At 45.4% G+C, this 18,685-nt stretch overlaps 1 protein-coding gene across 2 annotated transcripts in view; it reads left to right on the top strand.

Moving 5' to 3' along the window:
* Positions 1–18,685, top strand: part of parp9 (poly(ADP-ribose) polymerase family member 9) — a 44,183-nt gene that overhangs the window by 14,202 nt on the left and 11,296 nt on the right. For both annotated transcript variants that reach the window (XM_084311076.1, XM_084311075.1), the window contains exons 2-3: positions 5,485–6,390; positions 8,401–8,634. In XM_084311076.1, coding sequence (XP_084167202.1) covers positions 5,512–6,390; positions 8,401–8,634 — 1,113 coding nt within the window. In that variant the 5' untranslated portion in view covers positions 5,485–5,511. The remainder of the gene's footprint in view (positions 1–5,484; positions 6,391–8,400; positions 8,635–18,685) is intronic.

Below are 18,685 nucleotides of genomic sequence, written 5' to 3'. Positions count from 1 at the left end.
GTAGTTTGATTTGATAGTTTATTTGATAGGGACAGCACATGTTAATGAACATCAAGTACAAAATACAAAATGTAAACATGCAGGGTTGTAGCAAGAGCTAATTTACACACATGCACGCACAGTACAAATATATTTATTTTTGAAAAAAAAAAAAACTGTTACTTGAAATATTTTCACTGTGCTCCTAAATATTTTTGGGTGCTCCTAAATTTCTTTGTGTGCTCCTAAATTTTTTCATTTAGGAGCACCTGTGCCCCTAGTGAAAAAGGTTAGCGTAGAGCCCTGCATAGCACAAGTCCCCTCTGGTACTTGAGGTAACAGCAGTCGCATCTTTTCACCTGCGCAGCTCGATCTCTCAGTGGCGAGGAGTAACGCGTGGGAGGCTCACGCTGCCCCCGACACTTCCTGATTCTACTGCGCAGGCGCACCAACCGACCTGTAGGAGTCGCTGTCCACAACGCCCGATCCCCACCCATCAGTTTCCCACCCCCTAATACGGCCAATGTGTATTAGTACGGACGACCAGCTAAACTGAAAGCAAATGTGGAGCGCTGGGCTCGAACAGGCGAGCCCAGCGTCTCCAGATTTTGTGGCGAGCGCCTTGCCCACTACGCCACGTAGCCGCCCCAATTAATCATATTTCATATCTAAATCATATAATATCTCATTGCTAAATATATGCAATATATAATCTAATCCAATCTAAATCTAATATATAATATAAAAATGCTAAATGCATGGGTATTTTATTTTGTCTTTAATGTTAGCTTGCAAACTCAAATACATTCTTGGTAAGCCTCATAATGAATTGTTTGGGGAAAAAAAGAAAAACATTGTGATGTGTATCGTGTATCGCCGAAAGGTCAGAAAATATCGTGATATCATATTTAGGCCATATCGCCCAGCCCTACGATCAGGGTCCCCCATTTTCAATTCATATCGACATAGGGACATACAGGTATTTAGTACCGATACATGTGACATATACGGTATTCAAATATACAGTACTGTAAGTTGTTGAGCCACAGTTTCTAACCTGTAACATATTCCTCAAGAAAAGGCACAAGGGTAGATCAAGGAGAACACTGTCGTTGAAGTTGTGAGAGAGAGAGAGCCCCCCCCCCCCTCATCCGCATGCGCAGTAGTGCAAAGACTTGTCCAGGCCACAATACTTGTCCACGCCACGAAGCCCCGCCTCAAACCCGTCCACGCCACGAAGCCCCGCCCAGACGTTGGGCTCTGTGGCTCTGCAGATATACCCTATTGCCGGTGCTACGTATAGTTGTAAAGTGCGGGGGACAATAACGGCCTTCTGAAACCATGCAGAGGACACCATTGTTAAGGGGATGCAGACCAGAGAAAGACTTTCGTCTTGTTTACATCATCAGGGTCCCCCATTTTCAATTAATCATGAGTCATTTATGACATACACGACATAGATATACAGTACTGTTACATCCAGACATTTATGACTTATACAACAAGATATACAAAATATACAGTACTGTTTAAGAGACAGATCATAAAAGAAAATATATACTTTGGAGAGGGTTGGGTGGGGTTTCGACATTTACCGGGGCCAGTTTCGAATGGCAGCGTTCCGTACCTGTGCTCTTTGTAGGGCTGACCTTCGAAGCTTTTTTTGGCAATCGAAGCTTCGGGGCCGAGCTTCGATTTTAATTAGAAGCTTTGGAATTTTTTTTTTTATTATTATTATTATTTTTTTATCTTATGTTGTGGGACTTGTACAGCACTTTGGTAAACTTTGTTGTTTTTAAATGTGCTCTATAAATAAAGTGGATTGGATTAATGAATTAAGTAGCCCCTTTCGTGACTGTGACGCAGCCAACAAGGTTTCACTCGGCTGTGTGATTTAATTCAAGGTGGATCGCTGTTGTCGTTTGAACAACTTCAGATTTCATGGGAACTACCAATCCCCCAAATCAAGAATGTTTAAGATGAATGAAGTAAGATTTTGATTATTTGAAATATGGCCTGTGTAGACTAAACTATGCAAAGAATTATGTCCGTCTACAAGGTCCGGATTCTACATGGCCCGGCAATGTAGACCTTGTAGACTCCACTACAGACCAATTATCAGTGAATGTTCATGCATTTTTAAGAAGGGCTACTTCCACAAAAAAACAAAGAACTCACCAAAACATCTCAGTAGCACCTTATCTAAATGTTCTATTTCATATATGGTGTTGTGAAGGATCAGATTAAACCGAATATATATATTTATTTATGGATATATTTTTAATAGTATTTGTATATCGTTTGATATCCCTTGTATATTCCTTGTACATATACACTGAATATCCCTTTAGTCTACTAACAGCCCATAATAGTTTCATTCTCTCATTGGACAAGAACCTGGCGCCAGCAGCCAAGCCCCTTGGTTCAAGTTCAATCGTGCCGACGAACATGTCGTTACTAGCCCGGTTCCGCGTAGGAATACGTCTGCCGAAATACGAATGGTACTATTTGTTCACAGCGCATATATATATGGCGCAAGTAAAGTAGAATTTTCTTTTAGTCCCTTAGCCCTTAGTTCTTTACCCTCCAACCTAGTGGCAAGACGTTAAGCCTCACCCACGATACACGTGTGGTGCAGTATGGTCAACTTGGCCTCAGAATGGCATTGAGACATCGTGTGGATTAATAGTTGAATTGTCATAGTTTGGCACTATACCGTCGAGTGGGACGTATTTCTATTAAGTTAATAATAGTCTATTATGTATGGTGCATCGTTCGGTTAGAGTTATAAAGTGAGCAGTACCCCCATCGTTCCTCGCGTTATCTAGAGTCTTAACCAGGCTGGGCAGACCACGTGTGGTGCTTTCATCCGAGGAGTTCTGGGCCAGGACGAGTGGACCTGCACATTGGATTACCTTACCCGGATGACGGCGAGCCCTACACGGCTTGGATTATCTACTTGCTTTGGGTGCTTTGATTATGCCATGGATAACAGCCAACACTGGTAAGTGTTGGAACTACCCCCCCGAGAGGAGTCCAGGTGAGACGGCGCTCTACCCCGAGTGAGGTCGCCTCACGTCTCTTCGTTGTGGACCGGCAGCTACCGTCTACAAGAGGGCCCAGCTGTATTCATCTGTGGACCGAGGTTCTGTGGGCACCGTGTTCAGCACTCTGAATTCTCCCAAGAAATCGTTGGCCAGATGGGATATCGCCGGCGGCTCTCCTAACCCCCCCCCTCTACTGACTTACAACCAGCGGGACCCCCCTTTTAGTATATCCAGCTATAATCATTTAAGTACCATCGCTATAGTTCCCTAAAGAACCAGGTTGCATACTTGCTCCCTGCGTAACCAGAGATTGGACATTCAATGTTGATTTGCCTACGAATACTCATTTGCCTTACAAGTGCATTCAAATCATAAATGTCATTAAGTGAACGTTGTATATACCCTTTGCTATATAAAATATTCGATTTATACATTTGTGTGGACTTCGTTTCATGGTGGGAAAGTGTTCATCATATCTATATCATGTACTGTGTGGCCAGTAGTTAAAGTACATAATCGGTAGTGGTTTAATGATACCATACTTATCAATACAGTCAGGGAATTGTACCCCTCAGTTACATATGGAGATTCATATTTATTTATGTATTGCATGCATTTCTACATTTTATTTCCTATTTTGTTTATTCATCCCAGTTGAAGGAGGGTAGGCAGTGGCGTGTAACTCCGTCACTCTTACCAGCCACTTTGGCGGGTAGACCGTGCAGCGTCTAAAGTCGTTTCCCTGTAGTGTTCCACCATTTTGAATCAATATTGATAAATGTCATGGAAGTGCCACTAAATTCATCCCTGTTCCTTTGGTTAGGGCAGGCTCTTGGTGATAGATAAATACTGACATCTAGTGACCTTTTATTATACTACAATATTAATCTAAAGAAACACCAAAGTGGAAACACTCCACAATACTTAAACAAAAGGTGTTGTTTAAACTTTATTAATAAAACAAATAAAAATAGCAATATGTTATTTATAATGTATATAATATATCCTAACAATATATATATTTGTTTCAGGGTTCGTACGGGTGCTGGAAATCCTTGAAAATGCTTGTATTTCAATGTGGTGTTTTAAAGGTTTGAAATGTGCTTGAATTATATAAAGTGCTGGAAAGTTATTGAAATTGTAATTGCACTGTTTACTTTCATAATAAATCGCTATCTGACTTAATAGTTAGGTTTTTAGATAAACGAATAAAATTCGGAGAGCGCCTAATTGCTTTCGCCTTTCACGCAAAATAAAGAGGAGTCCTCTCGAGCCTCGCCACTTGCGTGCCCACCCCGCCAACGGCACCCCCCGCCCCTCCTGAAAGCTTGCTTTAATCCCAGTAAGCAGTAACGTTAGTGAGCTAACGTTGGCAAGCTTATTATTTTTTTTTAAACGTTAACAAGCTAGTGAGCTAGCGTTGCCACAGACGGCTATGTTTATTGTTCATGTTGACAAGCGACACCGTAAGGTGAGTTACCGGTAATAAATTCACCCTGAAAATCTGCTCCTTTCTGATAAACTGACTCTTCGGTCAGAGCGTCCAGTCTGCACAACTTGAGTGCGCTCGCTCTGACACACAAAGCCAATTTACCAAGTTTTGTTTAGCTAACGCCATTATGCATCGGAGCTGTGGTTTCGCTGTGATCAACATGACTAACAAGCAAATCAATTCTTTCTATTTTAAGGAATGTTCTATAGGATATGTCGGCAACATAAGAAGCCAGCTACTAGGGGTAGCTGTTTGTGTGAAATAACAATAGAGACTAGAGCGTGTGTCAACTGTGCGTCTGTATTGCAACCAATAACATGGGCATCATATAGCTTACATCCTGGTCCCTGCTGGGACGTACCAACTGAACACACCACTGTGGGGGGGGGGGGGGGGGGGGGGTTATATAAAAATTCTAGGTTGATTTGATTTTGTATACATTTGATTGACTGCCTACCTCAAAGACTGTTCAATTATTTTGCACATTCAGTAAATATTTGATGGAAATTAAAGTTTTATCTGGTGATTATTTCATATTGGCTCAGCCAGGTTATATACTGTAGGATGTCATGTCTACATCATTTTGGTTGTTTATATAGCATAATCACATCTGATTTAATGTGATGGAAGAAGTGAAATGATCATTTGTGTAAATATTTAATTTAGCACAGCCGTGTAAGATGATAGAAAAGCTTGAAAAGTGCTTGAATTTTGCTTTGGAAAAGGTGTAAGAACCCTGTTGTTTACATTTAAGTCATTTAGCGACACATTAGTAGCTACAGGGTTAAAACATAAAAAACATAGTATAATATAAACAGAAAAGTAAAAAGAACAACACAAGAAAAAGAATAGGGTCAAGAGTCTCACCACATTTGTGCCACATAGTCCAACATCAGACCAAACCTGAACACCAATGTTGTTGTTTTTTATGTTGATACACTGGCTGACACAACATTTCCTCCCTAGATTGATATTGGATTGCCAGAGGGAGCCATGGCCAGCGATGTAGACACCGTCCTGCTTCATGAAGACTCTGTTAGCATTGTGGAACAGCATACTACTGTTCTGACAGATGTCCTTCTGTGCAAGTTTGGATGCGAGGCTAAATTCTATGGCATGGGTCCAGGACCTGGACAATCTAAGAGGCCACATATTGATCCTGAGGAGAGGTTTTCTGTTCCGCTTCCCAATGGCCTAAAGGTGTCTGTATGTAAAGCTGATCTCACTGCTTTAAAAGTGGATGCTGTTGTCAATGCCGCTAATGTCCGTCTTATGCATTTTGGCGGTCTTGCACAAGCACTGAGTCAAGCTGGTGGCCCTGAGATCCAGAGCGAGAGCAGCAAATACATCGACAAGAATGGCCCATTGGAAAAAGGAGATGCAATCACCACCACTGCTGGACTGCTACCATGCAAGAGTATAATCCATGCTGTTGGTCCAAATCTTCCACCAAATCCAACTCAAGATATGATTTCCACCGCTGAGCCATATCTGAGGAAAGCTGTTTTGAGCATCATTGAACAACTAAAGATTCACAAGCTGCAGTCTGTTGCCATTCCTGCTCTGAGTTCTGGCTTGTTCAACTTCCCCCTTCCACGGTGTGCAGAAGTCCTAGTGACAACCCTGCAGCAGTATGACCAGAGTAATGCAGGACATCTGCCCCTTGAGATCAAGCTGGTGAACAACGACGAGAAATCGGTTACAGCTATGACTATAGCCTGTCAACGGATACTAATGACTGCATCTCCAAGTATGCCTTACAGCCACGCAGCAGGGAGCCATGGGACAAGTGCTGCCAAAACCTCAACATCAACTGTTCAGATTGGGAACATCTTTCTTACCTTGGAAAAGGGTAAAATAGAGGAACAGAAGGTAAGAACACACTACTTTCTACAATAATGGACAACCAGGAAAAGTCATGGAATTTGAAAATTGTGTTTTGATGTTGCATGGAAGGGTGATTAATGTTGATGATCAACCTAATGCTTGTGGTGTCAACATAATGCTTGTGGGACGCCATTAGGGGGAAGGGTGGCTAAGTGTGAATGACTGGCTGAATGGATGAACGAGTGAGTGCAGGGCTCCAGACTAACTTCTTACATTGGTTGCACCAGTGCGCCTAACTTTTTCATTTAGGTGCACCAGCACATAATTTAGGTGCACCCAAAAATGTCCACTGCGCCTTAAAAACCATCGTTTTTAATCATGCAAACAATTTGCAGGTGTAGTCTGACGTCACTTTGGACCGCCTGCGAGGTCCACCCGTATAGGGATTTATCTTTGGGAAAATGGATTATCGGCTATTGTAACAATTCTACCTCATGAACATTTGGAAAGCTTTCCATTTTTGCACAAAATGAGTTCCCTTCTATCACTAACACTATTTGTTAAGCATTTTTGGTTGAAATAAAATTCAATCTTTATTTTTATTTTTTTTTTACAATTAATTGCGAATATTTTCATGTTGAGCTATAGATTGTGGATGAATACGCACAGAAAGGTACACAATGCAAATGTTGATGCTTTATTTGTTTTAAACGAGACGATCAAAATCAAATATTGTTAAATGATGGTGTATATTGTATTGTGTGAGATGATGACTGAATAAATAAACTACTACTACTTACTGGTCACGAATAATATAACGTTTGAATGATAATCCATTTTGTGAATACATTTGTTGAAACAGCCTTGTGTTCCGCTGGGAAAAGCATCACTGCATACACTTTGTTTAATCCAAATGTCCATTCGGAACGTATGTACCGTACTTTTCGGACTATAAGCCGCAGCTTTTCCCCCCATTTTTCGACCCTGCGGCTTATATAACGGTGCGGCTAATCTATGGATTTTTACAGCTAACTGGGCGCACTCCCTCAGCTCTGACCGTCAGATCAGACTCCTAAATCTGCTGCAGCAGTGCACGTCAACCACGCAACAAACCATTACGGCAACAGTCTAGTGCATGAGCAGCTCAGGGCTCCTCTTTCAACATAACTGAAGCATTAAACAAAATGACCCAGTCAACGAACTATTCACTTTAGTTTATTTATACATGAGGCGTTGTCTAATGTTATCCGCTCTGCTGATAGCTCCTGATATCAACGTCTGATATCATCAGTTTGGCACTCGATTTCGCAGGTGCTGGCTAGCGCTGGCTAACTGGCTATCGTTATGAGCGCTAACGTTGCTACCTATATGTACCCGGCGCTGCTAACTGGCTATCGTTATGAGAGCTAACGTTGCTACACGCCCGGCGCTGCTAACTGGCTAGCGTTATGAGAGCTAATGTTGCTACACGCCCGGCGCTGCTAACTGGCTAGCGTTATGAGAGCTAACGTTGCAGTACTAGGGATGTCCGATATTATCGGCCTACCGATATTATCGGCCGATATCGGCATTAAAATGTGATATCGGAAAATATCGGTATCGGTTTACATTTCTATAACCTTTATTTACCCAGGCAAGCAAGTAAGAACAAATTCTGATTTTATTTATTGTCAAAAGTATGCATAATGTTGTGTTAATTCCACAACAAGAGATATGTAATGTTAATTACCTGAAATTATTCAATTTTTTGGGGGGGGGGGGGAAGCACCAGTCGCATTGCACTGAGTTTTGGTCGCAAAATGCAACAAACAGTCACACCCTGGAGCCCTGGAGTGAGTTAATGACATTGCCAGTCCTAGAGGTGCTTTGCATCTAATAAATAAATAAATACAATGTGATATTTTGGCCACATCACCCAGCCCTGGCCTGTTTATTTATTTTAATAAATATAAAAGACCTGACATGACTATAGGCTAGGTGATGATGGTTGTAAATGAATAGAAGATGTCAAGATGTCGCTTCTCATGAGCCCCTCTGCATTATTTTTCCTCTCAGACAGATGTCATTGTGAACACCACATCACAGTCCATGACTTTATCAGACGGGCAAATCTCCAATGCTATATCAAAGAAAGCTGGAAGAAAAATGCAACAAGAACTCAACAGCAACCAAAGCGGGAAAAAATACTCCCCACCTGGAACTGTCGTCTGTACAGGACCTTATCAGCTCCAGTGCAAATCAGTCTTTCACACAGTGTGTGCAAGCAGAGGAGAACTATCGGCCAAAACGGTACAGTATGAGCAAAGTTATCCGTTACACAAAGTAATGGAAGCGGATACGGATCAGCTAACCTAGCTGTTGGCCAAAAATGCCTCTCCCAGAGTTTTAAGCTAAGCTAGTGGTCCGTGTCCAGAGGTCCAAGCAAGGCACTCGTGGATTGGTTTAAAAAGCCTTTATTCTGTTGGGCTAACATGTTAAAACAGCTGGTGGTTGCAGCTATAAAAGTCTACGTCATGATATCTGAATGAAGCCTTTTTATTTGATTTAAAGGGATAGTTCAGATTTTTGGAACCCTAGCCCCATTTCTTACTGACCAATGATGGAAGTTGATCGGTAGAATCCTTTCTCCACACAATCCATGCTGTTCCTCATACTGGCTCTGGCTACTTTGCCACAAACCAATGCAAAGTCTATGGGGTCCAGCTCCTGTCTGTACAAACTGATCGAGGCTCACTGAAATCTACTCCAGGGTGCAAGTAGATTTCAGTGAGCTTCAGTCCTTGTGCAGGACTTTGTGACTTTGTATTGGTTTAAGGCTAACTATCTGGAGCTAGTATGAGCAGCATGGATTGTGCTGAGATTGATTGATTGATTGAAAACTTTAATAATTGCAGAATGAGTACAGTACAGCTCAATACACACTTGTTAAGGGGATGCAGACCAGAGAGACTTTCGTCTTGTTTACATCAGGGTCCCCAATTTTCAATTCATAATGACATTGATGACATACACAACATACAGATATACAGATATTCTAATCATCTAATCTAATCGTTACATACAGTACTAGTAGTTACATTTCGTTAGCCTCATAGCATGATTGCCTAAGTCATTTTTCAAGACTTTCGGAAAAGAAGAAAAAACGAATTAAATTAATTAACTAATTAAAGTCACACAAGTGAGTTAGGCAGAAAGGGATTCTTAAAATAACAAGGTTCTGATTGGCTGAGGACACAGCCACTAAGCCAGGGTGGTGCAGCAGTGTGAGGAGAGTATAGTTAGGCAGAAATATCAATTTGGCCAAAAAAATTCTTAGGCAATTATGCTATGAGGCTAACGATTTGTGACATACAAGATATGCAAATATACAGTACTGTTAAACAGATCCTAACTGTAACTGAGGGGTACAATTCCCTGACTGTATTAATAAGTATGGTATCATTAAACCACTACTGTCTTATGTACATTACTACTGGCCATACAGTACACAGGTATATGATGAGAACACCTCCACAATGACGCGGTTCCACACAACTGGGTTTAAGAATATTTATTAGCAGCAATGATAGTATATATAACAATACTTTACGTAGGGTGCGCTTATAAGGCAAAAGAATGTGCGTAAGCAAATCAATAACGTATGTCCGTTCTCCTATTACGCAGGAGATAATGAATACCACCTGTATCTTAGGAATTATATCTATGGTACAATAGTAAGGCAGCGGGAGATACTGGTAGGGTCCCTCCGGTTGTAAGCCAGCAAGGGGAGAGGATCTGTCGGTAACAAAGTCTGGATCAACGGGGACTCAATAAGCTCCTGCTACGGGAGACGGTACATTACTCCCTCGATCAGCAGACGAAAGCAGCAGCTATTCTCCGGTATGCAGCTCCGCATTGAAGAAAACTAGCCAGCCTCGGGCGTCCTAGAGGCGGGCTCGACGTTGCTCCTCACAGGGTAAATCCCACACAATTGTGGGTGTAGGCGATTCTCCGCTCCATCAATTACAGGACCAAAGCAAATATAATCCAGCCGAAAAGGGCTATGTAGTCGTCGGGTAGATTATCCAGTGTACATGTCCACACGGTCCTCGTCTAGGGCTCCTCGGGTGAAAGCGCCAGGGTAAGCAGCCCAGCCTGGATAAGCACACTAGCTGGTGCGAGGAAGCGTTGGTGATGCTGGTCACTGTAGAACGATAGCCGCACGATACACTATACATAAATAGACTATTACTGAATCAATAGAATAGGTCGAACTCGACGGTACAGCGTTAAACTCTGATACTTTAGTTATTAATTCGCACGCGGTCTCAATGCTCTATTTGGGGCCAAACAGGCCATACTTCACCGCACGTTGTATCGTGGGTGAGGCTTCACTTGGGTAACTCGAACTACTTCTGTATTCACCTGCGCCGTATTTATACGTTAGGTGAACAAACTAGTACCAGCCTTATTCCTGTCTCGTATTCTGGCGCAGAGCCGTTCATGTCCAGGCAAGTCTGTGGCGGTGACTTTGAACCAGACCTTGGGGGTATGGCAGTGGCGCCTAAGGGGCCGCTGTCCAATAGGAGAACGAAATATTATGGTCTGTACTAGGTTAAAGGGATATTCCGTGTATATGTACAAAGAATACACAAGGGATATCAGATGATATACAAATATTATGCAATATATATCAATCAATAAATATATATATTCGGTTTAATCTGATCCTTTGTAACAGCCGCCTCCTAATTAGTCCCACCTAATTAGATAAACAGAGACAGATTAACCGCACTGTCCACTACTCAATGTCCGTTGTGAGGGTAGGGCAGTTCACAAAGTCAGGGGTCATGGTCGTCATTAAGCGAGTCGGGGAGCCTTGGCAACTCTATCAGCCTCGCCACGGGTCGGTTGTATGTCCGCCCTTGGACGAGCACTTCTGCCGCTCTGACCTTTCCGTCGGCACCAGTGATCACTTTGCTTACGCGGCCGGCCGGCCACGCAGCTCGGGGTAGTGACTGGTCTATGATCATGACGACTGGACGGGATGAAGGGGGGCTTAGGAGGAAGCGGGCCTGAGACTGCTTTGATCTGTGCTTGGCTGTGCCTCCTCCTCCTCCGTCTTGTTTCTCTTGTTTGCTCTGTACCCCGTCTGAGGAGGGGCCGGTTCTGGCCGCCCCGTCAAGGAGTCGCTTGGGGTGCTAGGTTCGAGGTCAGCTACGTCTGAAGCGCAGCTGAGGGGGGTGGAGTTCCGAACTCCCTCTTGTGCCCACGGTTCTCTCACAGGTCTCTCGCTTAATGTCAATAGCCTCTCAACGGGCTGTACGAGGGAGTGGCCGGTGTCGCTCGCCTTTGTGTGTAGGCAGCGTGTAGACGTGGGTTGACTGTCAAGTCCGTAGAGGGGGCCCTGGAGCGTCCACCCCAGTCGGGTCTGAACTGCGACTGGGCATCCTCTGGGTCCGATGTGGGCCGCCTCAATTGGGAGAATGAGGTCCGCGTGGTCGGAGCCGATGAGCAGGGTCGGTGTGGCGCCGTCGATAAGCGGTATAGGTAGTTGACGTAGGTGCACATACTTGGCCATCAGCTGTGGGATGGGGTAGGTGTACTGTGATAGGCCTATGTCGTGGCTGGTGAAGACGTTGGTTATGCTATACTGCTTCTCGGGCTGGTCCACCGCTGCTATCTTGAAGGAGACCTTTTCACCTTTTATGGTCTTCTGGTCCCTTCTGATGGTGCGTATGGTCATGGTACCTTTGGCACCCCGCAGGCCCAACTGGGCTGCTGCGGAAGCGAGGAGGAGAGTCTTTTCAGACCCATCGTCCAGGACGGCGTAAGTGTCCAGGACCTTGTCCTCGTAGCTCAGGAGCACTCTGACCACTTTGATGAGCACTCAGGGGGGTTCCGCTATGCTGGTCAATGTGGAGCACTCCTGTTGGTCGGTTGCTTTGGATCGTCTGGGGTGGTGCCGACTCGCGGTCGTCCGAGTAGCACCGTGACTCCCAGTGTCTGCTGTAGCAGTCGGGACACCAGGGAGCGGTCTGGTGGATCTTTGGTACTGGTGCCACCGCCTCGGCATGGTACATTACCGCGACGGGCCCACTCTGTTGTCCTGGCTGACGCTTGTTGATGTCATGCAGGACCTCCAAGTGGGTGCCGCCGCACCTGCCGCACTTCTTCTTCAAACGGCACGCAGCTGCCATGTGGCTGCGCGCGCAGCGGAAGCAGCGGCGGTGGTCCTTGATCCACTGACTCACCTCATCCGTGGTCAGCTTCTTGAAATCGTCGCATTGATACAGCCGATGTTCCCCTTCACAGTACTGGCATTCAATCTTCCACTCCTCTTTCGTCGAGGGGGTGTCGTGGTTCTTGTGCTGCGGTACTGATTCGGCTTGGTGCATAACGGTCACCGACCGGCGGTTATCATTTAATCCCCGAGGTCCTGGTCTTGGGCTTGGTCCACTCCATACGAACGTGTCCAGTCGTAAGCTGCTGACCTCCCTGGCGAGGAACTCAGACAGGTCTAGGAGGGATGCCTCTGGGCCGTTGGGGTCACGGTGGTCTCTCTGCCGCCGAAAACGCTCTTGTCGGGCGGGAGGGAGCTTCTCTAATATTCTCTCTACATTAGAGTTAGCGTACAGTTCGTGTATCCCTTTTTCCTTTTGGGACCCCAGCATCCCTACCAGGGACTGTACCTTGATAGAGAGGTCATCCAATGCTCTGTTGTCTCTGGCTGGGGGGAGACGGTCAATGTCTCTTATCTCCTGTATCACGTAGTCCCATATGCGTCCATAACGTTGGTCGAGGGCTACTAGAGCCGCGGTGTATGGGGTAGTAGAGTTGGAATATGCCAGCGCTATATTGTGCGCTCTGGGCACCTTCAGGTGCTTGGGTAGGATAGCATACTTGTACGTTTCATCCGGTACATCGGACATCATTGTCTCTAAGCACATTCGTAGCTCTGTGTACTGTGCTCTGTTCTCGTGTGTGAAGTCCGGGAACGTCGGTGTGCCAAGGTACGATGCCATGGATGGCTGGCACATCGGTGAGCGTTGGGGGAGAGGCCTCCTGGGCGAGTCTCCCCGTGCGTGTCGTCTTGGGCTGGTACTTGGTGGGTACCGAAGGTCGGGTACCCAGGTGCTGTTCCTCGGTGCTGACGGTGCGTCAAACTCACCCGTGAGTTGAGTCGGGGGTTTGTAGCGCAGTGCCTCGGGGGTGACGTCTGGGCTGTACTGGACCTCCTGGTCCAGAGTACGTTGCTGCTGGTCGGGGCTGTACTGGGCCTCCTGGTCCAGAGTACGTTGCTGCTGGTCGGGGCTGTACTGGGCCTCCTGGTCCAGAGTACGTTGCTGCTGGTCGGCTTGACATTCCTCCTCTTCCTCCTCCTCTTCCTCTGCTAGGTCCTGGAGTCTTCTGTTCAGTCTCTCGGCGTGGTCCGGTTCTTCCCGGTTGCTGGGTCTCGTATGGACCGGCCGGGGAGGGGGTTCGGAGACGTGGACAGGATCCTCCTGTTGGCGGGGTCCCGGGTCGCTTGGTCGGGTAGGGGAATGTGTCCTAGACCCTTGTCTTGACGATCTCCGGGAGCTCCGTGCGGATTGAGGGGGTGTCGCCATGGTAATCAATTTGTCCATCAGCTGCGCCTGCAGCCGGTCGCGCTCTGCCTCGCGCTGGGCATGGGCGGCGTCGCGCACTGCTTCGCGCTGGGCATTGGCGGCGGCGCTCTGCGCATTGGCGCTGGCATGGGCTGCGTGGAGCTGTGCATTGGCGGCGTCGCGTTGTGCATTGGCGGTGGCGTGCTGCGCATCGGCGCGGCTTCTCTCAATGTTCTCTTCCGTCTGGAGGCGTCTGGTCTCCAGTCTTATGCGGTCGTCTTCACTCCTTTGTTGCGCCTGGAAGCGCTCTCGCTCGGTTGTAGAATGTTCGCGTTCACTGAGGGCTTGGAGTTGCGCGTGAAGGCGCTCTCGTTGGTCTGCAGCTTGTTCGCGCTCGCTCGTCTGTTGCGCTTGAAGTCGATCGCGTTCGGTGGAGGCTGCCAGGGTGGCGATGAGTGCCTGCGCCAGCATCTTGTCCGCTTCGCTGGGGGAAGACACAGGCGGAGGTGATCGGCTTCTGGCAGTGCTCGTTGGAGATCCGTTCTCCTGTCGCGCTCCGAGGAGATCCATCTCCTGGGTGTGCGTCTCTTCTGGTAGTGGGTCGGGTTCCGTCCCTGGAGCGCTTTCTTTATCCTGGAGCTCTCCGGGGACTGTCCCGTTGGCGTTGTCGGGGGGTAAAGTCATGTCATGTCCCTCCTGGTCCCCCCCGTGAGCTTGGTCAGTTACGTTAGAACCCACTAGGGTCTCTACTGGCGGGGTCGCCTGGTCGTTAGGGTTTGGCATACTTTTACTATCCGCCTTAGTTACTTTATCCGTATTTAACTTCTTTTTAAAGCTAGGTATTGGACTGACAACGTAGTCCTCTAGGTGAAGAGGTGGCTGCCGTCTGCGCTCCGGGCGATCTAGCTTAGGAGAACCGTTTGTGGAGTGTTCATCATCGGCCATGTTAATATTAATATTATATTAATATTACGCTAATTACCATCCGGCTCGAAGGACCAATTGTAACTGAGGGGTACAATTCCCTGACTGTATTAATAAGTATGGTATCATTAAACCACTACTGTCTTATGTACATTACTACTGGCCATACAGTACACAGGTATATGATGAGAACACCTCCACAATGACGCGGTTCCACACAAAACTGGGTTTAAGAATATTTATTAGCAGCAATGATAGTATATATAACAATACTTTACGTAGGGTGCGCTTATAAGGCAAAAGAATGTGCGTAAGCAAATCAATAACGTATGTCCGTTCTCCTATTACGCAGGAGATAATGAATACCACCTGTATCTTAGGAATTATATCTATGGTACAATAGTAAGGCAGCGGGAGATACTGGTAGGGTCCCTCCGGTTGTAAGCCAGCAAGGGGAGAGGATCTGTCGGTAACAAAGTCTGGATCAACGGGGACTCAATAAGCTCCTGCTACGGGAGACGGTACATTACTCCCTCGATCAGCAGACGAAAGCAGCAGCTATTCTCCGGTATGCAGCTCCGCATTGAAGAAAACTAGCCAGCCTCGGGCGTCCTAGAGGCGGGCTCGACGTTGCTCCTCACAGGGTAAATCCCACACAATTGTGGGTGTAGGCGATTCTCCGCTCCATCAATTACAGGACCAAAGCAAATATAATCCAGCCGAAAAGGGCTATGTAGTCGTCGGGTAGATTATCCAGTGTACATGTCCACACGGTCCTCGTCTAGGGCTCCTCGGGTGAAAGCGCCAGGGTAAGCAGCCCAGCCTGGATAAGCACACTAGCTGGTGCGAGGAAGCGTTGGTGATGCTGGTCACTGTAGAACGGTAGCCGCACGATACACTATACATAAATAGACTATTACTGAATCAATAGAATAGGTCGAACTCGACTGTACAGCGTTAAACTCTGATACTTTAGTTATTAATTCGCACACTGTCTCAATGCTCTATTTGGGGCCAAACAGGCCATACTTCACCGCACGTTGTATCGTGGGTGAGGCTTCACTTGGGTAACTCGAACTACTTCTGTATTCACCTGCGCAGTATTTATACGTTAGGTGAACAAACTAGTACCAGCCTTATTCCTGTCTCGTATTCTGGCGCAGAGCCGTTCATGTCCAGGCAAGTCTGTGGCGGTGACTTTGAACCAGACCTTGGGGGTATGGCAGTGGCGCCTAAGGGACCGCTGTCCAATAGGAGAACGAAATATTATGGTCTGTACTAGGTTAAAGGGATATTCCGTGTATATGTACAAAGAATACACAAGGGATATCAGATGATATACAAATATTATGCAATATATATCAATCAATAAATATATATATTCGGTTTAATCTGATCCTTTGTAACACTAACAGTAAATATATACATACGAGGGGGAGGGAACACATTTAGGAGGGGGTGGGAGGGGGATTCAGACATTTACGGGGGCCAGTTTAGAATTGCAGCCTCCTGTAGGTGCTCTTTGAGAGCGGTTTTGAAGGTGGGTAGTGATTCAAATTTTTTTTTATGGCTGTGGGTAGGGCGATCCACATTGATGTGGCATAATTACGGAACGTGTTTAGGCCTAACAAAATTAATAGTTGGTTTCAGGTTGCCGACCGACCCTGCCGATTTAGGTGCGACCCAATATATTTTATGAGTTTTAAAAAAATATATATATATATAAAAAAAAAAAAATGCGATTTTTTTTCTTTTTTTAAGAATAAAGTTTCATAGAAATCTTAGTCAAACATTTAGTATTATGGATATTAAACATGCTGGCAGAGTGCATGCATCCATGTTGTTGTGAACATTTTAATTAAATAAAGAAATTCCCTATCCATAGTCGCCGTGGGAAAGAATAAAATAAAGAAATTAAATAAATTCCCTACCTACCCATGGCCAAACTGACAACCAACCTGAAACCAACTATTAATTTTGTTAGGCCTTAGTCCCTTGTTTGAGCCGAATCTGGGTTGGACATGATTTGTGGAACTCCCTCGGGTGTTGTGGTCATGGTATTCACTGACCTTTGGGAAGTATTTCGACATGTACATGGGTACCTTAGTGGTGTAGTGTATCTTGTAGACCAGGCCCATTGCAAGTTGCTGTACTCTGTCGTCTACTCTAAGCCATCCTAGGTTGTCAAAATGGGCAGGGGTGAGGTGGGTTCTAGGAGTAAGGTCAAGCAGTAGTCTGACCAGTTTGTTTTGTGATGTTCGTAATCTTGTTTTTAGTGCCTTTGAGGTGCTTTGGTACCATGAGGTGCAAGCATAGTCGTAGTACCCTTGAATGAGTGCTTCTGTTAAGTCTTCAGGGTATTTTTGTTTACCAGAGAGGAGATCCGGTACAAGAATCTTGTTTGTTGGTTGACTTTTTTTATTACGGTGGATGCCATCTTGTCACAGGAAAGATTTGCCTCTAGGATGGAACCCAGGTATGTAATTTCATATTTCCTTGTGACAATATTGTCACCCACTGTAACAGAGAAGCCATTGGTCTTGCTGAGTTTGTTATTTGATCCGAAGAGAATGGACTCTGTTTTACCCAGGTGTAATGATAGTTTGTTATCAGCGAGCCAGGTGCAGATTCTGCCGAGTTCCGAGCTGAGGGTTTGTTCAACCTGTAACTTGTTCTTGTCAGAGACCAGCAGGAGAAAGGACTCTACCGATCAACTTCATCATTGGTCAGTAAGAAATGGGGCTAGGGTTCCAAAAATCAGAACCATCCCTTTAATCCACATGAGTGCCTTAGACCGGTGTTATTGAGAATACCAGTATATTTACTCATGGCTCTTTGCAAACACACATTAGCACAAGGGACTGGTGACTTTAAAATATGCACTTATTGACTGCATCACTGCAGAGGGAGTCAAGGGATGCGTAAATGCATACCCCATGCATTTACGCATGCATGGGGTATCCAAGCTATTGCCCATATTCCAGTTACGGTCTTATGAAAGCTAAAGGCCCAAAACCTATGCTCAGAATAGTCATTCTTATACTATTAACTTGAACCTCCAGTGAATAAAATATTAGTAATATTATTAGTGATATTAATATTAGTGAAATTAAACTATTCCCCATTTTTCTGGGGACCTAGAAGCCTCTCAAGGACCCCTGGGGGTCCCCGGACCCCATTTTGAGACCCACTGCTATATCACACAGTAGGAGGAAAGGGCCCCCGAAAATTGTATCACACGTTCTTCCAGCACACGCACGAGGACGCACATGCATGGGGAAAACAAAGAGTGCACTGGAGGCGTGTAAACGTGACCTTGTGCTTCAATTCGATTGGTCTACGCGATCTTCCTCGAAATCATTGGTGCTCCTTGTCAATCAAAGGAGGTCAGACTCATTACAAAACTAAAGTGAAACTTTGCTTAAAAAGATGGCTTAAAACTCAGAGAGGTGTTTTTGGCTAGCTGGTCCGTATCCGCTTTCACAGTAAGTGCATTTTCCATAATGTTGGCATGTTCCTTTTTTAAACATTAAAATTATAATTTTTTTTTATATACACACACATCCGTGACCCACTCAAAATGGCCCCGCGACCCACTTTTGGGTCGCGACCCACCAGTTGAGAAACACTGGTCTAGAGATAAATCAGGGAGTTGCTTCATAGACCGTGATTAGTGGAACACCTAGAATCACTGACCGTACCCATGGGGATTTTACTAGGATATGGTTAAAAAAAATTATTCATATCTGTAAGCCCTACATTTAAATAAAACTAATTTGGACGTAATGGCTCAAAGATCAATTCTATGCGCCTGCTAAATCAATCAATAAATAACTCAATGGCCCAAT

This window comes from Notolepis coatsorum (genome assembly GCF_963971535.1).
Source record: "Notolepis coatsorum genome assembly, chromosome: 3".
In the NCBI taxonomy this organism is placed as follows: Eukaryota; Metazoa; Chordata; class Actinopteri; order Aulopiformes; family Paralepididae; genus Notolepis; species Notolepis coatsorum.
Note: the sequence above shows the minus strand (reverse complement) of the source record. Positions and strands in the feature narration are given on the sequence as shown.